Source organism: Grampus griseus, assembly GCF_964374135.1.
Source record: "Grampus griseus genome assembly, chromosome: 3".
Classification (NCBI taxonomy): Eukaryota; Metazoa; Chordata; class Mammalia; order Artiodactyla; family Delphinidae; genus Grampus; species Grampus griseus.
Window position 1 is genome coordinate 35,839,424 of NC_139019.1, and position 25,058 is coordinate 35,864,481.

The window sequence follows — 25,058 nt, forward strand, 5'->3', positions numbered from 1 at the left end:
GATCCTTATAAAACAGGGGTTTGGAAAAAAGGCATGATACTCATGTAGTGGCCTCAGAAGTGTCCAAAGCTCCTTCCAACTGCCTGTACAGAGCCTTGGCTACACAGGAAAATTTGCAGTCTGGCTCTAGTCCTGGATCCCTAATTACAGAAATTCTGTACAACAGAGACTTAAAAGCTCTCATGAACCATAAAGAGTCAAGGAGTGTGGAGGCTGGTGAACACGTACCTGGCCTCCCTCAAGGAGCAGCCACCACCTTTGGGCATCAAGGAAGCTATCCAGTGATTGCCCCATGCTATTAGCCAACCTACCTGTTGATAGATGAGTTCCACAAGTTCTTGCAAAGCATCATCTGTTGTAACCCAGCCATTCAGTGTCTCTGCAAACTGTTCAATTTCAGTTTCAAAACTGCCAGGCTGCTCTGTAAGATGATTCAAAAAATCCTGAACATATTCTGACAAAGTGGGATAATCCTCACAACCATCCTCATAGGATTCCTATAGATCAAAAGGTTAAACATAAATTAATCCATGCAACTGGCTAAAAAAACATGAAGCAGCTTTGAGTTGGGATGTCTCTAGCTCAAATTATATTTTTAAGAATCCTTAACCTGATAAAATGTGTTATTTTCTTCAAAAAGTTAAGTCCACTTCTTCCTTGCCCAATAGCCAAAATGTTATAATAGAAGGGCTTCATCTCGCTGGGTAGAGAATTGTCTTCTCACCTCTGGTAGATTTACAAGACGGCTGAGAAATAAAGTTTAAACCAACATTTCATTATAATACCAAGATCAAAATTAAGATTTATAGATACAATAAGATCCAGGATTTGTTTCAAAATGGGAGGGGGAGAGGGACCAGAGATATACAAACAAGAATGGCCACCTGTAGCTAACTACTGAGGCCATGGGCATTCATTATACCATTCTCTATCCTTGTAGATATTTGACAATTTCTATATTGAAAAAAGAAGTTTGTCATCTGTCAAACCCCAAGGACATGGAAATAAATATATAGTTAAGTGACTATAAAATATCATAGTGTACAGTGGTAGGAGACTTGCTATGTCCAAGTTTCCAGCCAATCTTGATAGTAGCAACAGTTTCCAATTAATATCTATCACTACCACCCCAATGTTCATAGCAACATTATTTACAATAGCCAAGGTACGGAAGCAACCTAAATGCCCATCGACAGATGAATGGATAAAGAAGATGTGGTACTTATATACAATGGAATATTACTCAGTCATAAAAAAGAATGAAATAATGCTATTTGCAGCAACATGGATGGACCCAGAGATTATCATACTAAGTGAAGTCAGTCAGACAGAGAAAGACAAAGATCATATGATATCACTTACATGTGGAATCTAAAAAAATGACACAAATGAACATATTTACAAAACAGAAATGGAGTCACAGATGTAGAAAACAAACTTATGGCTACCAGGGAGGAAAGGAGGGAGAAGGGATAAACTGGGAGAATGGGACTGACATATACACACTACTATATATAAAACAGATAACTAATAAGGACCTACTGTATAGCAAAAGGAACTCTACTCAATACTCTGTAATGACCTACATGGGAAAAGAATCTAAAAAAGAGTGAATATATGTATAACTGATTCACTTTGCTGAAACTAACACAACATTATAAATTAACTATACTCCAATAAAATTTTTTTTAAATATACCACTATCACCTTTAAGTAGTTCCCAACCTTTTAATTAAAAGAACACAAAACCATATTTTAGTATTATTTAATTTTTAGAGAGACTTACAGCCAATAAAAATTTCTGGGAAGACAGACAAGGGATAATAGTAGTTACATCTGGAGTGAGGAAAGATTTATGTTATAAATATAGACCCTTTATTATGAAATTGTGAAAGCAGTTAAGCATTATAAATGCATGTATATTAAATAATTACTTAATGTTAACCACAAACGTGTGAATTTTACAATTAAAAACTAGTTTAAGTTTCTGATATACAGTTTAGAGTTTTACAGATTTGTAGTATCCTACTATTAATGACAATGAAAAGCAGGAAGTCTACAGGTCCCAGTTGATGGTACTGATTTCTTAACTGTTCCTATCAAACATCATTCATTGTGGCAAAATGCAGTTTAGAACACTGATTTCAGTCTTTTTTTTTCCCCAAATAAGCATAACTCTTTTCAATGTGAAGTCAAATGGCTTCCAAGCAGAGGAATATTTAAGTTTTATTTTTCTTAGAAAGAGTTCTGTGACAAGAGGTTAGGAGGGACATCAACTAGAAAACTCACTTCCGGGGGGAGGCGGTACATATGGGGGGATAGGGGTATATGGAAACTCTCCGTACTCTCCAATCAGCTGTGCTGTGAATCTAAAGCTGCTCTAAAAAACAGTCTATTAATTAAAAAAAACAAAAAAGAAAACTCACTTCCCAGTAGGTACTTTGAATACACTGTCAAGAGATGAGAACCTAATCCAAAGCAGTGGGATAAAAGGAAATGATCACTTAGGTGGAATAGTCGAGACTATTTTAGTTAACTTGATTGGAAGCGGGCAAGAGTGTGAAAGAGGAAAGTGAGTCAATACACCACAAGCTTTTAGCCTGAGCAGCTAGTTAGAATATAAAAGTATAAGAAGAGGTTTGCAAAAGATAAATTCTTTTTCGTTCTTGAGTTTGAATGTGAGATCCTCAGAAAAGGTCAAGACAAATGGAAACACAAGCCTGGAGTTAAGAGGAAGAATTAGATTCCAGAGTTATCAACAGGCAGGTTGGTGATGGTCAGATTCTAGGGGATTCTAGTATCACTAAGGGAAGTAATAAAACAGAAGACAGAACCTCAGAGCCTGCAGTCTGAGGGAAGGAGGAATGGTCTCAAAGTTGGGAGGATGAAGTACTGCCACAGAAGCCAAAGGAAAAGGTAAATGAGGAGAGGTGCTCATAATAGCAAATGCTACAGAATAATGTCATTGGTTAAAATCTGAGAGAATGATGGTTGCAGAGTCTTAGGAATCAGAACTATGCACACAGAGAAAAAACCTGAGTAAATTAGTATCTTAAATATTCAGTTTTTATAAAAAGGAAGAAATCCTGAAAGACTGAAAAGGTACCCTTGGCACCTAGAACAGGACCCACACTGGGAATTAAACCTTATAGATCATACTGTGGTCAACAAAGTCTATTTAGATGAGGTTTAAGAGGACGATAGATTTTAAAACCCAAACAACATCAGCATCTGTCACAAAAATAATATCAGTACAATTAAGAGGATCAGTCTGCAGAGGTTTGAACGGTCAGTGAGAAGTAAAGTAGTACCAACAGTGAATAATTTTTCATTTTGGAGAATATCACTATTGAAAGGCAGAAGAAAAACTGGGCAGTAAGTTGAAGGAGGATGTTCTTAGCAAAAGCTGGGATTTTTTTGTGCATGTGGGGGGGGGCGGGTTGTCTCTTAATGAATGCTTTATCAACTCCTATGTGGAATTTTTGGTTCTCGTAAGTGAACCATGATTAAATATTCAAGATGTAATGGCTTACCTGAGAAGAAGCAATGGCCAGTAATAGATGGATACAGCAACTCATTGGTAAGAAGGCATGGTAAGCAGTAAAATTCTAGCAGTGGGATTAGAGGAAGGATTGAAGATAAAAGGCTTGGAGTTTTAGAAGGGTTATGAAAGCACAGCAAAAGACTATCAGAAAAAATTTAAAAAGCATGCATTCTTGAGAGCAGATCCAGCTCAATGATACCAGGCAATAGCTTCTCATGTGTGTAACAAAAGCAGACTCAAGGAATTTCTGGAAACCCAGCTAGGAGACCACTAGAATAGAGGCTCTACAAAGACAAGAATTTTTGTCCATTTTATCCACTGCTGTATCCCCAGCCCTTGACTCGTGGTAAGCATTCGACTTTTATTTTATTTTATTTTTGGCTGCGTTGGGTCTTCATTGCCGCACGCAGGCTTTCTCTAGTTGCGGCGAGTGGGGATTACTCTTCATTGCAGTGCATGGGCTTCTCATTGTGGAGGCTTCTCTTTGTTTCCCAGCACGGGCTCTAGGCGCGCGGGCTTCAGTAGTTGTGGCTCACGGGCTCTGGAGCGCAGGCTCAGTAGTTGTGGCACATGGGCTTAGTTGCTCCACGGCATACGGGATCTTCCTGGACCAGGGCTCAAACCCGCATCCCCTGCATTGGCAGGCAGATTCTTAACCACTGTGCCACCAGGGAAGCCCTCAACTATTTCTTAATGAGTGAGTGACTTTGGATTACGGTTACTACAAGGAAAAGTTTCTCTCATAACCAGATTTTATCCTAAGACTTGGGAAAAACAAGGATTTTGCTGTTCTGTGACTAACTGGATTGAGAAAAACTCCTAGCTTTGACAGAGGGTAAAAGGGTAAGGCCCGAAAATTTATCAGGGCAGGGGTAGCAAGCTTGAATGCTTATAGAATCCAGGTGGATTACAGGCAAATGAAGTAAGCCAGTGAGAAAATTACAGCTTACACATTCTATATAAAGGGGCTGCCTCTATTCAGCTCCAGCCAACTCTGCTCTACCAAAACAGCAGTCCAGTATGGCCAGATCTTACGGATTTCAAAAGAAACCAAAAAATTCAGATTTGCAATACCTAATTTAAGTACTGGTAAATTATAAAGCCCCTTTTAAAAAAACTCAGGGCCAAAAAAGACACACCTGCAGGGTACACGTGAGCCACAGGCTTCCAGTCTGCAATCTTTTCTGGCAAAATGAGTGCAGCAGGATCTCAGGAGACCAAGGAGCACCTAAAAGATGGCCGTGGCTCAAAGGAGGTGGACTAACATGGCTCAACACACTGCTCTCAGGAATCACTTGAACTATGTATAAAACTAGTTGGCAAAGAACTGCAAAAAAAAAAAAAAATTGCATCCCTCCCATCATAAGATAGCCCAAATCAATAGCAAGACAAACAAATGAGGAACATTTGTGGTTCTTAAGGTAAGTATCCTTAAGAGTTATTCAACTACTCACAGCTCTCCAATAGTTCCTTTCTTCTCTAAGCCAAATACAGTTTTGGGGCAAGAATCCAGCTGCTCTCATTTCTACTTTACCTGATTGATGGCCCATTCCACCCCAAATCAATTGCTCTTCCTACTATGCCTATATTTTCCCCTCTCCAGCCCCAAGGTTCTTCTTAATGCAGTCTAAGATGCATGAAGTTTCTAAAATATGGAATAAAGCTTTCCCATGCTTTCTATCAAATATGAAAGTCAAGTCCCCCCATCCTCGCCCCAAAAGTAACAAAAAAAGGTGTGCCACCATTAGTTGATCAGATACATTCAAATTAAAAAACTAACACCCATCCACCAGAATGGCTAAACTTAAATAGCAAATACCTAGTGCTGACAAGGAATTAAAGCGACTGGAAACCAAACAGTACTCAACACATACATTGGAACAGTCTCTTTGGAAAAATATTTGGCAGTCTCTACTAAAGCTGGCTACCTTGAGTCCCAACAACTCCACTCCTAGGTATATACCAAACAGAAACAAGGGCAAATGTCCACCAAGGCATGGACAAGAATAGCAGCCCTAATCGTAAAAGCCCCAAACTGAAAGCTACCCAAATGCTCATCAACAGACGAATATTCACACAATGGCATGCTATGAGAATTAGTCACCTCCAATTACATGCTACTATATGGATTACTTTTGATATTGAATGAAAGAAAAATATATTTTATATGACTCCATTTATATGAACTTTGAACAGAGGCAAAACTATTGTTCAAGCAAAATAGCGGTTACCTTTGGAGAGCAGTAATGATTAGAAGGGGACAGAGCGGGCTTTGGGGGTGTTGATAACTTAATGTACACTATTCTGTATATTACATGTCAAAAAATGAAGACCGGAAAAATAGGACTTATGCTAAAGTATTATCATTTCTTCAATCCAGAATGGTCCCTGCCCTACTTATCTATAATTAATTGCTATGCATTTACATAGCACAACAAATTCCTTTCTATATATCCCAATCGTGCTTGGTGTTTTTTCCTGCCATTTAAGTGTGATCAATTTCTAAAATTCTTACGTTATTGACAAAGATGACTCTGAAAGTTTAAAACACTTTATCAAAAGTTAAAAACACTTCATCAAAACTCCCTACATTTCTACATAACTGTTAATTAGAACCAGAAACACTTATATTTTAACATAACAGAGCCCAGATGTGTATTTCTCAACATTCAAAAACCTACCTGAATTAGTCTGCAGCAAAACCACTGATAATTTACCCTAAAGCTACCAATGAATATTCAGCTGTCCTACTAAAATCAAAAATTAACTTTGCCAGGCCACTATTCTATAGGTTGTCCATAAAGTCAGGACACAGACTTTAGTTTCATAGACTGAAGATGTCCTTGACCACCTTAAATTTATTAGACTAGAGATGGTCTATAGATGCTGGAAATACAGCAGTGAACAAAATAGACAAGATTGTCTACTCTTAAGCTTACATTCTGATATCTTGAAAATAATAACTACAAATACATTCTTGAATCAATTGTTTCATGATTTCAATAAATTCATACAATGTTTTATGTGTGGTACAGAAAGCACACCAGTATATTGATAAATGATGCAATAACCATATTATTCCAATAATATTAACCTAGAGTTGCAGTAAAAGTGTACTTACTGTATAATTAGAAGAATAACTTGATGGGTAAAATTCAGGGGCGTTCACGGACAGCTTAGACATTAACACAGGAGCTGCAACCACCTGGGGTTTAGCCATTGTTGACTCCGAATTCTGCTGTGGGCTATTATCCTGCGAACTAGGTGGAGCTCTCAGGGGCCTCGTTTGTTCTGAGAAAGGAAAAAAAAAATCGGTGTTAGATGCGTTCATTCCCTTGTATAACAACTTACTGTACACTGAGAAGCCATCTGAGCAGGGATGGTTTTTAAGTCAAACAAGAACCCTCACGAAATTTAAGGTTATCGCCAGGATATGCGCAGAGAGCCTACAAAAAGGAACAATAGACTTGCTTTAGCTCATTTATGAACAGACCTGCTTCCTTAATAAACACTTGAGGGCTTATTTTTCCTTTTTTTTTTCTTTTTAAAGTCGGTTAAAAAGAGATGGTTGCCCGCCTAAGGCCTCCCTCTCGGGGGCTGGGGAGGGGGAGGCGATTTTTACTTCCTCCCGGGACAACAGAACTCAGGAGACCGCGCACCGGACCCCTCCCCCAGCCCGGGCGCACAAAGGATTCCAGCGGCCACCTTCCAAACCCCGTTCCGGGCCCGTCCCCACCCCGTAACAACCGGGTCCCTCGGGGAATGCTTTCCGGGAACCGGGAGGAAAGAGGAGACAGAGCGCCGCCCTCGCGCGCGCGCGGAGGGCCGTGGGGAAGCGTTTGGCCCAGGAGGACGGGGTCCCCTAGAGCGGCTCCGTACCTGGGAGCGCCCCGGGCCGGGGAGGCCTCTGGGGGCCGGCGGGGACCTCGCACTGGGCCCCTGGCGGCGGGGCCGTCCTGGGCTGGCGCAGCGGCGGCGGCTGCAGGAAGCCCGGGGCTTTGGGCTGCGGCGGCGGCGGGTGCCGCGGCCGCTCAGCAGGCCCAGTTCCGCTCGGGAAACCGCCGCCCTCAGGCCCGCCCCCTCCGCGGCCCAGGCCCAGGCCCCGGCTCCGGCCCCGACCAGCACCTGGGGCCCGATCGAAACCGTCCGACATGCTCCTCCTCCTCCTCCTCCTGCGGGGGCCCCCGCCGCTGCGCTCGGAAGAGGACGCCGGGAGAGGCGTCGCAGCCCGGCTCTCGCCGCCGAGCTCACTGGGGCCTCATGGAGGAGGGCGGCGGGCCCCTGCTCGGCTCCTCCGCGCTTCGGCGGAGCGGACGGCAGCTTGAGCACCCGCCAAAGCCGCCGCACCGGAGCGCCCGGCCCCCACGCCTACCCTCCGCTTTCTGATTCTCCCCCAAAACCCAGCTCCCCCGCCTTCGGCGCGTCGGGGGCGAAGGCGGGTCACAGCGGCCCCCCGCGGCCCGGAGGCCCCGTTCGCGGCGGGCCGGCGGCCGCGGTCCTGCAGGCTGCCGGGAGAGGGGAAGCTAGAGACCGCTGGACAGCCCTGCTCGCCTCGGGCCGGGCGAGGGCATGTCGGGCGAGGGCCGGGCTCGGGGCGAGGGCATGTCGGTTCCCGGGGCGGGCTCGCTTACCCCTGGCGGGCCCGGCCTACATGAGGTTCTATGGAGAGAAGTCACTGACGGTTGATGCCAGGAAAATAAAAATACGGGGGGAGGGGCGTGGAGCCAGAGCCAGGGTTCGTGGACGCGCACCTCCGTGGGCGCGCAGGTGTGTTCAATGACCCGGCGCCTGCGAGACCGGAGGACTAGTCGGGAAGGGGGCTCTGGAAGCTGCTCTGCCACCTGCTACGTGAGCTGCGGGGAGGGGAGTAGGAACAGAATCACAAATGCCCCCCACCCCGGCCCATCTCAATTCACTGTAGATATTTATCACGGTAGGTCACACTGTGACCAAGCTTTACTCTCTTCCCTTTTCTCTTTCCCTCCAGAAATTTTAAGAAAATACCCTACCTTTCAATGAAACTCTCCTCCTTTTCATCTTTTACCAGTGCTGTCCAATCAAAATATAATGCGAACCACAAATGCAAGCCACTTATGTAATTATAAATTTTCTAGAAGGTACATTACGCGCGTGAAAAGAAACAGGTGAAATTAATTTTCATAATATAGTTTACTTAACCCAGTAGATCCCAAATGGTATCATTCCAACATGTAATTAATATAAAGATATTAATGAGAGTTTCTCTTTTTTCATACTAATCAAAATCCAAAGTGTATTTTACATTTTCTGCAATTCTCACTTGGGATTAGGCACACTTCAGGTGCTCAATAGCCCCCTGTGGCTAGTGGCTACCGCATTGCACAACAAAGTTCTAGACATTATTTATGTGTAAATTACTGTTTTAATCAGTCCTGATGGTACTAAAGCCAAATGAAGGATGAATATAAGTAATGAAAAGGAGGGGAAAAATGATTTCTTTACTGTTAGGTTGAAACATCTCCACAAATTGATTGTAGCCCTGTATTTTAAGCAAGCCTTAATGTTTTTCACCATTGTCATCTTGAGAATCATTTCAGTTAAGAAAACTCTTTTTAACCATTTTCTCTTCTTGCTAATGAAGAAAACACTGACATCTTCACCCAACTGCAAGAGGAAAATGGCTCTAATGAAGGCAATCGTGAATAACTGATCCATGCTGTTGATGGTTGGCAAAAATAATGGAGTCAGGGAAGAAAGCCAGCAAAAAGTGTGGTTCCTTGGTGTTGAGAAAGAATGTAGGGTTCAGGGCTTCCCTGGTGGCGCAGTGGTTGAGAGTCCGCCTGCCGATGCAGGGGACACGGGTTCGTGCCCCGGTCCGGGAGGATCCCACATGCCGCGGAGTGGCTGGGCCCCTGAGCCATGGCCGCTGGGCCTGCGCGTCCGGAGCCTGTGCTCCACGGCAGGAGAGGCCACAACAGTGAGAGGCCCACGTACGGCTAAAGGAAAAAAAAAAAAAAGAATGTAGGGTTCAAAGTAGGCCAGAGCTTTACTTTGGATCCTGGCCTAGACCCTTAATGCCTGTGCGGTCTTGGGTAAGTAAGGGATTTAGCTTCTCTGGGCCTCAGTTTCCTCATGTATAAAGTAAGTATGTTGTAGCACTGAGCATATATTACAAACACAGGACAAGATTACAATTTAAAAATTAGGTGAGGTAATGCCAATAACATAAAAATCCATTTTTTTAGGTAGTCGTCAGTCACTTCTTGCCCAGTCTTTTGTATTGCATAAGAAAGCCCCACAAACTGTACACTCAACAACAGTTATCCTATATGTTCCACTAAAGCAGATGCTCCAATCCTGTCCCAGGCTTTTGTTTGCATTCACTACCCTTTATTTCCCCTTAGAACTTTTATGATGGCTAACCCCTTTTCCTTACCTAAGACTTTCTTATCTGAGGATGAGGCTATTCTGCATCCATGGTGACATCAGGGTATCTTTACAGTCCCTTTTGTTAGATAAGTTAGATAATTGAGATCTTGTCCTTCGCCTCTCCCTATTAACTGCTATATAACTTTAGCCCTATTCTCATGACATATGAAAAGTGGACTTGCAGACAACATGGATGGACTTTTTTACACTGTTGCTCTGATTCTCAGGCCTTCAGATTCGGACTAGAACTACACTACTAGCTTTCCTGGGTTTCCAGCTTGAAGACATTAACTCATGGAACTTAGCAGCCTCCTTGAGCACATAAGCCAATTCCTCATAGTAAATCACATATATATATATATATATATATATATATATATATATATATATATATATATATATATATATAAGTTCGCTTTCTCTGAAGAACCCTGAGAAAGAATCTGATATTCAGAAGTGGGGTGCAGCTGTAACAAATACCTTAAAAATGTGGAAGAGGCTTTTGAACTGGTTAATGGGTATAGGCTGGTAGTGGTTTTTGATGCATGCTAGAAAAAGTCGACATTGCCATGAAGGGGTTGTTAATGGTAATGCTGGTCAGGGCTGAGAAAGGAAAAGAGGAGAGCTATAGAGAAAGCTTCCATCTTCTTAGAGTATACAAATAATCATGTACAGAATGTTGTTAGAAATATGGACACTAAAGGTGATTCTGATGAGGTATTAGACAGAAATGAAGATGTTTTTGGACAACGGAGAAAAGGCAATCCTTATTATAAAGTGGCGAAGATCCTCTCCAGCTGTGAACCTGTGAAACCAGCTAAGTGATGTGCTTCCACCCAGTCTGTGGTATTTTTGTTAAAGCAGCCCAAATTAGGCATTTATGCCAGAGAAATGAAGATTTATGTTCACACAAAAACCTGTACCCCAATTTTTATAACAGGTTTGTTCATAATAGCCCAAATGGGGAACAACATAAATTCTTTAACGGGTGAATGGTTTAACTGTGGTATTCATACCATAAAACACTATTCAGCAAGAAAACCACTGATAAATGCAGCTTTGATGGCTCTCAAGGGAATTATGCTGAGTTAAAAGAAAGTAATCTCAAAAGGTTATTGTAGGGCTTCCCTGGTGGCGCAGTGGTTGGGAGTCCGCCTGCCGGTGCAGGGGACACGGGTTCGTGCCCCGGTCCTGGAGGATCCCAGGAGGATCCGGGAGGATCCCGCGTGCGGAGTGGCTGGGCCCGCGAGCCATGGCAGCTGGGCCTGCGCGTCCAGACCCTGTGCTCCACAGCAAAAAGGTTATTGTATGATTCCATTTATACATGACAAAATTATAAAGGTGAAAAAATTATAAAGATGGAGAACAGTTTAGTGGTTACCAGGGATTAAGGAGGGGGTGGGGTTTGGAGAGAAGTAGGTGCGGCTATTAAAAGTATGAAGAATCCTTGCGATGGAACTATTCCGATCTTAACTGGTGGTGATCACACGAATCTACACATGTGATTAAATTGCATAGAACTAACTACATGTGTGCACACACACATACACAAATGAGTGCATGTAAAACTAAGGTGGGTGTATTGTATGTTGTCAGTTTCCTGGATGTGATATTGTATTATAGTAATGCATGGTTATGTAAGACATTACCATCAGAGGAAACTGGGTAAAGGGGAAATGAAATCTCTCTCTATTGTTTCTTACCGCTGCATGTAAATGTACAATTGTCTCCAAGTAAAAAGTTTAAAAAATAAGCCTTATTTCATTTTATTCCATCACTCCCAACTCTTTCCTAGCTAATTCTGTTCACTTTTCCCTGCCCAAATCATCATGGCAACTTATATATCATTTTAAATTAATGGGGGCCTCATTAACAGAGAGAAGAATTAACTGATGTGTTTGTTCTCTTGGGTCTCATTTGTGTGAATTATCTTCCTCTCCTAGTCTCTTGGGCCTGCTATGAAATGTAGCCCCAGCCAGTCAGCACTTGACTCCCATCTGGATCAGGGCTCCATTCCATCTTCAAGAGCCAGGAGATTGCCTGGGATTCCCCCAACATCTAGTGCACACGTTGGTTTAATGTTGATCTCTTAGCTGGAGTATAACTCCATGAGGATAGGAATTCATTTATTTGTTCCTTCAGGAAATATTTATTGCATGTCTACTAAATGCCAGACACTGTTCTAGGTGTGAGGATACTCAGAGGTGTGAGATTAGTAGCTGTGAAGTGTATGAAACTAGAAGCAGGAAGGCCTGTTTGATGGCTGTAGCAGAAATTCCGGTGAGAAGTGATAATGGCTACTAAGGTAATGGTTGTGGGGTTGGAGAGAAGGACCAAATGCAAGAGATGTTAGAAAGAAGCTGACAGATGTGTATAAGGCATTAAAGAGAGGCCTGAGATAAGGATGACTCCCAGGTTTCTGGCTTTGGTGCCTCAGTCCCAAAGAGTGAGAAAACCAGAGGAAAGCAGACTCTCACCGAACAGGGGCCTCTCACTAATTCCATTTTGGACATTTCATTTGGCACCCGGAGTGTCAAAGTGGAATTGTTCAGTCAACAGTTAAGTCATGGACTTGGAGTTCAGAGGGATGTTGCCTAGAGTTAGAGATTTGATAGCTGAAGCCACAGGAAGAAATGAGGTAACTTAGGAAAAAGTATATAGAGGCAGAAGAGGAAAGAGAAGCACCAAACTGAATGGTTAGGTTGAAGAAGAGGAATCTGTTTACTCTGTTTACATAGGACAAAAACTGAGAGAAGACAGTGAGGAATAGAAGATTAAAGACGGAAAGCCCAAGAGTGTCAAATTGTGTGGAGATGTCAAATAAAAGTAGGATTCTAAAGAATCCAGGAAAGCACACCCACTCCCTGAGTTTGAGCCCCGAAGTCACTTAGGCAGCTGTGTGCTGTCAGAGGTCATTACAGAGCTGAATGAACAACCGCCTCTGGGAACCACACCCTCCTTCACCAAGCCATCTTCTGACTATAGTTTGACTATCTGGATAAATTTGCATTTTGAGAGGAAAAATAACAACAATAATAGCTAATATTTAGCACCAACTCTGTTCCAAGTACATTTTGCATGGATTATCTCATTTAATCTTCAAAACAACCCTATGAGGTAGGTTCTATCACTTACCCCATTTTATAGATAAAAACACTGAGATTCAGAGACTTTAATTAACTTCCCTAAGATCACATAGTTAATGAGCAACTCAGTTTTATTAAGAGTCTACAAACTGAGACAATATGCTATACCTTATCTCCAGAATAAGTGGATGACACTGATACAAACATTCTATTCCGTTTGGGCTATATTTCTCACTATAAATTAATAAATAGGCATTCCAGTGATATTAGCAATTGGAATAATATAGATTTGTGAGTGATTTGGGTGCAAGCAATTGCCAGTATTAGGATGTATAGACAGCTCTAAGCTTGACTGTGAAATAAACGGGAGAGATATGAGAAGTTTGCAAGACAAGTGTATTAAGGACGTTTTTGTTGCTATTATGGGTTTGTTTTGTTTTGTTTTAATGGGAGAAAGATTAGTTTGTTAGCCAAAGACAATGAGGTAAGGGAACACATCAGGAAAAAGGGGGGGGGGAATTGAGAGATTAAAGGACCAGAGGAGGTAGCAGTTCATAAACTCAAAGTACAGGCAGCAGGAATAATTTGAGATGGGAGAAAACTATGTCACTAAGAAATGGAAGCAAATGCAGATAAACTGCAGGAGAGGGAAGGTGCTGGAAACTTCAGACGGTCTCCATGTTCTCAGCAAAAAAAAGGACATGTCTTTACTTTGAGGGTGGGAGACATAAAAGAAGGGACTTGAGGAGAGTGGCAACAGTTGCAAAAGCTGCTCTGGGAGAGGAAGCTGATGAGAAAGGGGGAGTGCTCACAGGAAGATAGCTGGGTGGTACCGAAAGTCCCCCTGAGGTTGGAGACCAGGAACTTGTAGGGGCAACACTCTGAACAATTACGTGACTTTTCTCTAGCAACTCTTCCCACCCTGATGTGGAAACTGAGAAGCCTGTTAGTGGGAGTGTAATTTCATGATGCAGTTAAGGCAGAAGAATAAAGGCAGAAGGGGCTGACAGGCTGTTCATGGTTTCAGCTAGCTAGAGGAAGGGTTGAAGATGAGGGTGATAGATTGGAAGGAAAAGGGGGATCAAAAGAAAGAAGTAAAGGAGTTGGAAAGAAAGTGGTGGTCCAAGCATGAGATATGAGAGTTAAAAATTTTAGAGGAAGTTCTGGTGAATAGTTACAACGTACAATATTCTACTAATTGTACAATTCAACTAACTGAACTGAAGTGCTTGCTGGCCAGCAGGAAGGTAATGTAATAGCTGGAAATGCTATTTTCAGCGTTGAAATTTGGCATTCAAAAAACAATTAGGAATGTCAGTGTTTAATGTATAAATGTCAAGTATGAGGCATGTTCTGCTTCCCTATCTCCGGCACAGTGTACTCATTGCCCTTTCTGTTGGCATCTAGATTCTATCATTAATATTTTACTACACCTGCCAGGCTTATTTTTTGAATTAAATATTTTATTTTGAGATAATTGTTGATTCACGTGCAGTTGTAAAAAATAATACAAAGAGAATATTTGTGCTCTTTACCTACTTCTCCCCAATGGTAGCATTTTGCAAAACTATAGTATAGTGTCACAACCAGGATATTGACATTGATACAGTCAAGATACAGAACATCTTCATCATCATAAGGATCTCTCCTGTTGCCCTTTTATAGTCACATCCACCCTCCTTCTTAACTCTAGAAACTTCTAATCTGTTCTCTATTTCCACAATTTTGTTATTTCAAGAATGTTTTATAAATGGCATCATACAGGTATGTAACCTTTTGAGACTGACTTTTTTTCTCTCAACATAATTCTCTGGAGTTTCATTTAAGCTGTTGTGTGTATCAATACTTCATTCCTTTTCATTGCTGAAAAGCATTCCATTGTAAGGATATACAACAGTCTGTTCAACCTGTTGAAGGACATTTGGGTTGTTTCCAGTTTTGGACTATTATGAATGAAGCTACTATGAACATTGATGTACAGGTTTTTGTGTGAACATAAATTTTCATTTCTCTGGGATAAATGCCCAGAAGTATAATTTCTGGGTCATATGCTAGTTGCAAGTTTGGTTTTTTAAGAAACCACTGAACTGTTTTCCAGTGATGAGTACCATTTTACATTGTCATTAGTGATGTGTGAGTGATCCAGCTTCTCCCCATCATCACCAGCATTTGGTATTGTCACTATCTTTTTTTTTTTAGACATTCATATAGATGTGTAGTGATGTCTCATTGTGTTTTTTTTTTTTTTTTTTGCCGTACGCGTGCCTCTCACTGTTGTGGCCTCTCCTGTTGCGGAGCACAGGCTCCGGATGCGCAGGCTCAGTGGCCATGGCTCACGGGCCCAGCCGCTCCGCGGCATGTGGGATCTTCCCGGACCGGGGCACGAACCCGTGTCCCCTGCATCGGCAGGCGGACTCTCAACCACTGCGCCACCAGGGAAGCACTCATTGTGGTTATAATTTTCATTTCCTTAATGGCTAATGATGTTGAACATCTTTTCATGTGCTTATATCCCTCTTTGGTGAAATTTTTTTTATGCCTTTTGCTCATTTTCTATTTGGATTTTTTTTAACTGTCGAGTTTTGAGAGTTCTTTATATATTCTAAATACAAGAGTCCTTTGTAGATCAGGACAGAATTTTTTCATATTGAGTTTAAGATATATGTGGATATCCCAGTGGAAATGACCAGCAGGCAGTTGGCTGCATGAGTTTGGAGGTTAGGAGAGAGATTGGGGCTGGACATTAAGCTCTGGGAGTTGTGATAGCACAGTTGACATTAAACTGGAAGGAAGACAATATTAGAGTTAAAAGGAAAGAGGGCCAAGAGAACATTTGCAGATTTAAGCAGTGAAAGAACTGAGAAAGAATGGTTAAAGAAGTAGGAGCAGATAGGAAAGTGGTAAGATGAAAACCAATGAAAACCAGAATCTGGTTTTTGCTTTTTTGTTATGGGCAACATCTAGCATTAAAAAGAGATCTACAGAGAGATGACGTTCACAAAACTGCTTTAAAAGTATTTGAACTAGAGTTTTCATCAAATGCAACATTTAAAAAGTTAAGTAATAATATCCCTCCAGAAAGTAGGCATAGAGGGAACTTACCTCAACATAATAAAGGCCATATATGACAAACCCACAGCCAACATCGTTCTCAATGGTGAAAAACTGAAACCATTTCCTCTAAGATCAGGAACAAGACAAGGTTGTCCACTCTCACCACTATTATTCAACACAGTTTTGGAAGTTTTAGCCACAGCAATCAGAGAAGAAAAAGAAATAAAAGGAATCCAAATTGGAAAAGAAGAAGTAAAACTGTCACTGTTTGCAGATGACATGATACTATACATAAAGAATCCTAAAGATGTTAACAGAAAACTACTAGAGCTAATCAATGAATTTGGTAAAGTTGCAGGATACAAAATTAATACACAGAAATCTCTGGCATTCCTATACACTGATGATGAAAAATCTGAAAGAGAAATTAAGGAAACACTCCCATTTACCATTGCAACAAAAAGAATAAAATACCTAGGAATAAATCTACCTAAGGAGACAAAAGATTTGTATGCAGAAAACTATAAGACACTGATGAAAGAAATTAAAGATGGTACAAACAGATGGAGAGATATACGATGTTCTTGGATTGGAAGAATCAGCACTGTGAAAATGACTATACTACCCAAAGCAATCTACAGATTCAATGCAATCCCTATCAAACTACCAATGGCATATTTCACAGAACTAGAACAAAAACTTTCACACTTTGTATGGAAACACAAAAGACTCTGAAGAGCCAAAGCAACCTTGAGAAAGAAAAACGGAGCTGGAGGAATCAGGCTCCCTGACTTCAGACTGTACTACAAAGCTACAGTAATCAAGACAGTATGGTACTGGCACAAAAACAGAAAGATAGATCAATGGAACAGGATAGAAAGCCCAGAGATAAACCCACACACATATGGTCATCTTATTTTTGATAAAGGAGGCAAGAATATACAATGGAGAAAAGACAACCTCTTTAATAAGTGGCATTGGGAAAACTGGACAACTACATATAAAAGAATGAAATTAAAACACTCCCTAACACCATACACAAAAATAAACTCAAGATGGATTAAAGACCTAAATGTAAGACCAGACACTACAAAACTCTTAGAGGAAAACACAGGCAGGACACTCTATGACATAAATCACAGCAAGATCCTTTTTGACCCACCTCCTAGAGTAATGGAGATAAAAACAAAAATAAACAAATGAGACCTAATGAAACTTAAAAGCTTTTGCACAGCAAAGGAAAACATAAACAAGATGAAAAGATAACCCTTAGAATGGGAGAAAATATTTGCAAATGAAGCATCTGACAGAGGATTAATCTCCAAAATATACAAGCAGTTCATGCAGCTCAATATCAAAAAAACAAACAACCCAATCCAAAAATGGGCAGAAGACCTAACTCGACATTTCTCCAAAGAAGATATACAGATTGCCAACAAAAAGGATGCTCAGCATTACTAATCATTAGAGAAATGCAAATCAAAACTACAATGAGGTATCACCTCACACCAGTCAGAATGGCCGTCATCAAAAAATCTACAAACAATAAATGCTGGAGAGGGTGTGAATAAAAGGGAATCCTCTTGCACTGTTGGTGGGAATGTGAATTGATACAGCCACTATGGAGAGCAGTATGGAAGTTTCTTAAAAACCTAAAAATACAACTACCATAAGACCCAGCAATCCCACTACTGGGCATATACCCTGAGAAAATCATAATTCAAAAAGAATCATGTACCACAATGTTTATTGCAGCTCTATTTACAATAGTCAGGACATGGAAGCAACCTAAGTGTCCATCAACAGATGGATGGATAAAGAAGATGTGGCACATATATACAATGGAATATTACTCAGCCATAAAAAGAAATGAAATTGAGTTATTTGTAATGAGATGGATGGACCTAAAGTCTGTCACACAGAGTGAAGTAAGTCAGAAAGAGAAAAACAAATACCGTATGCTAACACATATATATGGAATCTAAAAAGAAAAAAAAAATGGTTCTGAAGAACCTAGGGAAAGGACAGGAATAAAGACACAGACATAGAGAATGGACTTGAGGACATGGGGAGAGGGAAGGGTAAGATGGGATGAAGTAAGAGAGTGGCATGTACTTATATATACTACCAAATGTAAAATAGATAGGTAGTGGGAAGCAGCCAGATAGCACAGGGAGATCAGCTTGGTGCTTTGTGACCACCTAGAGGGATGGGATAGGGAGGGTGGGAGGGACATGCAAGAGGGAGGAGATATGGGGGTGTATGTATATGTATAGCTGACTCACTTTGTTATAAAGCAGAAACTAACACACCATTGTAAAGTAATTATACTCCAATAAAGATGTTAAAAAAATAAAATAAATAAAAAGTTAAGTATAAACATGTTAACTGCTGTTATGGAGTTTATGATCAAGTAGTTTGACAGTGGTAACTGTGTAATATATAGTTATATTTTTTTAAAAATTGAAGAAAAATTCAATTAGGTTGAGTATTAAAAAAGCAAAGAAGTTTATAGGAAAATTCTTCTAATTATTAATAAACAACTTTCACCTGAATTTTCGCCAAATAATTTGAACTTTCACTTTAAACTCAAGAGCTAGTAAATCTACCCATGTTAAAAAAACAACAAAAACCCGTCTTTACATTTTGTACCCTTAAACACACAGACTGCCCCTGTAGTGGGTTGAACAGTGTCTCCCCAAAATTTGTGACTACGCTTATTTGAAAATACAGTCTTTGCAGACGTAATTAGTTAAGGATCTCATTCTGGATTCAGGGTGGACCTTAAATCCACTGACTGATGTTTTCGTAAGAGGAAGAAGAGGGAGATTTGGGCACAGAGACACACAGAGAAGGCAGCAATGTGAAGAGGAGGCAGAGATTGGAGTGATGTGTCTACAAGCCAAGGAACACCAGGGATCGCTGACAACCAGAAGCTTTCTCTGCAAGCTAGGAGAGAGGTATGGGATATTTTCTCCCTCAGAGCCTCCAGGGGAATCAACCCTGCTGACACTTTGATTTCACACTTCTGGCCTCCAGAACTATGAGAGAGTATATTTCTGTCATTTTTAAGACACCCAGGTTGTGGTAATTTGTTACGGCAGCCCTAGGATATTAATATAGCTCCTACCCCTCACCATTTCCCCAGGTCCCCAAAGATATCATTAAATAAATAATTTTTTGTATTCATTAAAAAAAACATAGATTTTTATCACTGGCACTTACTACATGGAGAGAACAAAGGTGTGCTTAGAGCTGGTGTTTTAGATGCTTACAGTTCTCAATGCAAACTTGTTTTACTGAACTTAAATTGCCAATTATTTAACTTTGTGCTGGCTGCTTATTGTCAGTTCTCCTCTATCCTCTTCCAATTAATGTTGATTAGTGTAAGTTCATTCAGTCAGTTAATATTTGCTTCCTACAATCAAACACACTTTTGATTGGTCTGCCTGAGAGAAGAGGGCTGAGACTGAGGTTAGCGATGGTTGCTTCAAAACCTGTCAAGTGTCTGTATAATTAAAAATCCCCAGAGTCTAAGCATATCACCTCATTGGAGTTGTTTACTTTTTATAATTACTTATAAAAGGGAAGTTTGAAAAAACAAACTGCTGATAACTGTTTAAAGTAATAACCACAATGAAAACATATTAAATTGACCTGTTCTCTGGCCTGGTTTTAACTAGATGCAGGGTTTTGGTAACATGTTATCTTTAGAGTTCGGTTTCTGATCACACATTTCCTCAGGCTTAGCCTACATTTTGATTTTTGGCTATTGGGCACCTCTGTGGTTTGAGGCTTCAAAGCTGACTCTAATGGTGTGTCACACTCTTCTAAAGATTTAAATCTTTTTTGCTTTGGATAGATTAGGACTAAATATTAAATAATATCTTTAAGCATTTGTGTGTACAAAGTCTCCTAAATTTTAGAGGGTTTAAGTTTTGATGTGTATCTTGCTTTAAAAATATATTTAAAATTAAAATGTCCAATCACAGAACAATCTGTAATGAAAACTTGCATATATGTGAGAAGTACTGTTCTAAGTGGGGTTGAAGGCTGAGAAGGCCAAGGAGGAAGGAGCAGATATCAAAATGGACAAAGTCCTCACCACCTAATAGGGGATACAAAATCTTTGCAAAAATTTTATACAAGACAGCGTCTAAGATTCAGAAGCAACTAACTTAAAACACACTTTTGGAAATACTCCTATTTTCTTTGGTAATTCCTATGACCATATTGTAATTATTATGTAGGAGCTTAAAGCCTAAAACAGAATCCTCCAAATGACAAATGTTTTCATCTGGAGCAATGCACTCAAATTATGTTGGATAAATGAGCAGAATGAATTTTTAAAATTACCATATACTGGGCTTCCCTGGTGGTGCAGTGGTTAAGAATCTGCCTGGCAATGCAGGGCACATGGGTTTGACCCCTGGTCCTGGAAGATCCTCCATGCCGCGGAGCAACTGAGCCCACGAGCCACAACTACTGAAGCCCGCGTGCCTAGAGCCCGTGCTCCGCAACTAGAGAAGCCACTGCAATGAGAAGCCCACGCACCGCAACGAAGAGTAGCCCCCGCTCGCCGCAACTAGAGAAAACCTGTGCGCAGCAACAAAGACCCAATGCAGCCCAAAATAAATAAATTTATGAAAAAAATAAAATTACCATATACTTACTATTTAACAGAAAAAGTGAAAATCGATATATCATCTTTGGATTTGCTGTCCAGTCACATAATCACAAATTAAATCAAATTAAATAAGCCATTGAGCATTTATTTAAGCCAGGGTTTCTCAGTCTTAGCACTGTTGAAGTTTGGGGCCAGATAATTCTTTGTTGTAAGGGGCTATCCTGTGTAATATAGGGTGTTTAGCAGCATCCCTGGCCTCTACCCATTAGATGCCTCCCCTTTCCAGCTGTGATGACCAAAATGTCTCCTGACACTGTGGGATAAAATTGTCCCCAGCTGGGAACCACTGTTTAAGCCTTGGGAGAGAAAAGAAGCAAACCCCTGCTCCACCCTCCAACACATGTTTTAAACCTACCTTAGTTTTTTCCCCAGTTTTATTGAGATATAGTTGACACACAGCAATGCATATGTTTAAGGGGTACACCATAATGATGTGACTTAGGTATATTGTGAAAGGAGCTTAGTTTTAATCCTTATCAACTACTCCTGCCTTACTGTACTTGCAGTATCTTGAAATTGTTTCTAGGGTTGCACTTATCACCGTTCATTATTATTTTAAAACATGAGGCTCTATCCTTTCCTGTCTGTGAATTCTTCCAGGACAGGAAGAGTGTTTTTACCTCGTCTGGATGCAGTGGAAGTCCTCAACTTGTATGACCTTTTGTGTTGGTTAAAGACAAGAAAACTTCTCAAAATAAGGGTTTCCCTGCAGTTTATTTCTTTTTAAGGATATGGAATATGTTTGCCTCATGCCTTTGAGATTCATAATTTTTAACTCATCTTAGATATTTCAATTAAAGTAAAAATGCAGTGACCATACTGACACTTCGTGATGATTCAGCTTTGGGTAAGTGAACCAATTTATACTCTCTACCTTATTATTCCAGCTTTTAATCAGAAGACACCTGCAGACTAAGTAACACAAGTCATTACGTTTCAGCGTCCTTTAGTTGTTTTGCCGAAATGAGCCCAGGCCTGGTCAGGACACTTAACGTCCACCAAGGGCGCTCTCCAGCCCCTGGATATTAATACGAACAGAAGCACACGACTTTCTATGGGCGTGCCTAGGAAGACCAGTCAGCAGATGTGTGTTAATTTTGGAGCCTTGACTTCTTCTCAGAGGAATTTAACTCCACCCTCCGTCCGGAATGGAAAAACAACGCCCCCATTCCCGCCCTTCACCACCTCCTGGACTCCTCCCACTTGCCTTTTAGAAGTTCTGATTTTTCCTAGACAGCTAGAGGAAAGTCAGGTACCAAAAGTGGAGTTCTGTTATTTCATTTGTTCTGGTGGGACACTGGAGAGGCGATCACATTTTGTAACTGGCTCTCCAGGAGAGGACCAATGTAGCCCTGGGAACTTCAGCGCCTGCGTTGGGCTCCAGGTTTGATTGACAAGCACGGGCCGAGGGAAAACGCGGGAGGGGGGGCGGGTAGGCCACAGGTCGAGCCCGGGACAAAGAGGTTTTTGGCTGCCACCAAGGAGAGGGAAGTGTTCCTTGGGGTAACTGGCCTTTGTGCGCTAAGGGGCATTTCGTGAGGTTTTTTCATTCGGAGAGAGGGCTGGCGGGCGGGCGGGCTGGTGGAGGCGGCCGGGCGGGAAGAAGGGCCCGGCGAGGAGAGGGCGCTGGGCCGGGGTGGGGGCTGTGCCGTCGTCACGTGGCCTCAGCCACCACCGGCTTGGGGCTGTTCTTCCGGGTTGGAGGCGCCGCGCCGCGGGGCTGGAGCCCAGGTCTGCCAGCGCGGCGTCCCCTCGCAACCCGCGGCCGCCCGGCCTCCCTGCCAAGGTGAGCGTCAAGGCGCGGGCAGCCCGGGCGCGCTCCTGGGGCGCAGCTGGGGAGGGGGCTTGGGGCTGGTCCAGAAGATCCCGGCGCCCGCGGAGAAGGAGATCTGTCAAGGAGCCGAAGGGGGCGGGGTCGGCAGTGACCCCTGCACGTGGTGGACCCTCGGGAGCCTTGGGCCGGGAAGGAGAACAGTGCCTCGAGGGCCCCCTTTCTTGTCTCGAGCGGGGGCGACGTGGAAGCAAGTGCGGGATGGTGGATTCGAAAACTGCGTCTTCGCTGAGGGCAGGGAACGAGGTGTCAGCTGTGCAGGTGCAGATTTTGGAGCTGTGTGGGGCGGCGGGAGTTGTACGGGGTTGTTTCAGGTTACAGGATGGAAGAAGGGAAGGAGGTCATAGAGGACTCTTGGTACGTGGTGCACCCAGAGAGGTGGCACCTGGACCCTCCGAAATTGTGCTTGAACCCGGAGGGAATTTGGGGTGGGTGACTGGCTGGAGACACAGTTGGTGTCGAAAGTTGTGAGTGTATGTCGGAGGCGGGCTGGTGGTGGTCGGGGCATGCCTCTATTGGGCCAAGAGTGGGGCCGGGGTTGGCAATGCGGGAGAGACAGCGGAGGGGGCAGAGCTGATTCGAACTCCGGAGGCGGAATGACTATTACGCCGCCTCGGCCAATCGGCTTCCGGGGAACGTTATAAATAGCGGTCCCGGGCAGCTGCCAGCAGGGTGGCAGTTTAGTTGCAGAGGGAGGAGCTGAACCCGTGGCTTTGGGCAACGTCACGCTGCCTGCCAGTCTAAGCTTTTGTAGGGTATTGTGTCCTTGGTTGGTATGTCTCGTTTTAGAAGTGTAACTTGTTTATTAAAGTTGCAGGCGTCCTTTATTCGCCCTCTGGTGCAGGGAAGTCCTTAAGGAATCTACAAGGAGTCTTGTAGGACAGGCTGTGTTAGGAACGGTGAGGCTTGTGAGCTTTAATTTAAAATATTTCTCTCTTCTCCAGGGCACCCTTTTACTTGCAAACTTTGGCTTTTTTTTTTTTTTTAATTGAATGGACAGTTTAGGATTGCTTTCTTATTAGCAAGCGTGCTCAGGCTGCTTAGCTTTGCTGATGGAATCACTTTTCCACAAAGCTACATAGCATTTAATTTTTTTTTTTTTTTGTGGTACGCGGGCCTCTCACCGCCGTGGCCTCTCCCGTTGCGGAGCACAGGCTCCGGACGAGCAGGCTCAGCGGCCATGGCTCACGGGCCCAGCCGCTCCGCAGCATGTGGGATCTTCCCAGACCGCGGCACGAACCCGTGTCCCCTGCATCGGCAGGCGGACTCTCAACCACTGCGCCACCAGGGAAGCCCAGCATTTAATTTTTAAAGGAAATTTCCTGAAGTTTCTTGGAGAATGTGTTCATAGATCCCCAGGCTTCAGGTTACCTAGCCCTAGTTATTCATTCACTCAGTCAGACAATACTTGTTGATTTCCTCTATTTTGTGCAAGGCACTGGGCCAGAGGTAATAAAGTGAACACTGATAGCAATGAAGATACTGTGTCCTTTTAATCCTCACAATAACCCTATATGATAGGTGCCATTATGATTTAACCCATTTTAAAGGTGGTGAAATCAGACACAAAGAAGTGACTTGCCAGGGTGACACAGCTAATGTGTTGCAGAGTGGGGCCTTCCAACCAGGAGTTCACCCTCTTAGCCTCAATACTATCCTCTCTCAGGCGCTTGCCTCCAAGGATTTTAATCTATTAGGGGAGATATTTACCAAAATAACTTACATTAAACGGCTGTATGAATGCCATACTAAAAAAAACAGTTTTTTTTTCAATTTTGAGTTGTAAAGTTTTTCTCCATTGCTTAAAAGCCATAGAAGACATGGATAATAAAACAGCAAAGAGCCTTAAAGCGAAGATAGGGGAAAATGTGACAATTAAGATGGAATACAGTTGGCTTTTGAATAAGGGCCCTCTGTATCTGCCGTTGCTCCCCATCCGAGGATTCAGCCGACCACGGACTGTGTATATTGTAGTAATGTTAATATTTACTGTTGAAAAATAGCTGCCTAGGAGTGGACCCATGCAGTTCAAACCCCCGTTGTTCAAGGGTCAACTGTACTATCTTTGATGTTAACAAGTCCTAGGCTGTGATAGCATGGTTCAAATATTCTCTGAATGTCTTTCAGGGTCATTTTTATTTTATTTAGGCTTAGTGACATTTACAAGTAGTCAGGGCTAATTTTCCAGGCTCCAGGCCATGAAATAGGACTTCAGCTTTAAAGCATTGCAAAATCTCATCTAATCATAAAACTTATAGAGCCTAATGGGGTCCTACAAAGGAGCTTTCCTGTGCTCCTTTTATAGATGAGCAGACTGGGGTGCTGAGAGATTCAGGTCAAACAGCGAGTGTGTGGCAGGCTTAGACTATACCCGGCCTGTATTCTAGGCAGCTTTGTTCTTTTGCTGATGAGGTCTGGCTAAGCCTGACCAGTGAGAATGGTGGTTGT

General features: G+C 42.3%; 2 protein-coding genes across 8 annotated transcripts in view; one reads left to right on the plus strand and one right to left on the minus strand.

Annotated features, from left to right (window-relative positions):
• Positions 1 to 8,243, minus strand: part of PAIP1 (poly(A) binding protein interacting protein 1) — a 28,406-nt gene extending 20,163 nt beyond the window's left edge. Inside the window, exons 1-3 of one of the 3 annotated variants that reach the window (XM_082651640.1) lie at positions 7,424 to 7,923; positions 6,666 to 6,835; positions 312 to 497 (exon numbers count right to left, since the gene is read on the minus strand). In XM_082651640.1, the coding sequence (XP_082507766.1) occupies positions 312 to 497; positions 6,666 to 6,835; positions 7,424 to 7,697 (630 nt within the window). In that variant the 5' untranslated portion in view covers positions 7,698 to 7,923. Of the gene's footprint in view, positions 1 to 311; positions 498 to 6,665; positions 6,836 to 7,423; positions 7,924 to 8,175 lie in introns of those variants that run through there. The other 2 variants (XM_082651642.1, XM_082651641.1) reach the window with 2 other exon arrangements.
• Positions 8,244 to 21,898: 13,655 nt separating this feature from the next.
• NNT (nicotinamide nucleotide transhydrogenase) overlaps positions 21,899 to 25,058 on the plus strand; it is an 89,143-nt gene continuing 85,983 nt past the window's right edge. Inside the window, exon 1 of one of the 5 annotated variants that reach the window (XM_082652273.1) lies at positions 21,899 to 22,031. The gene's annotated coding sequence lies outside the window, so the exon portion shown is untranslated. The other 4 variants (XM_082652271.1, XM_082652275.1, XM_082652272.1 and 1 more) reach the window with 4 other exon arrangements.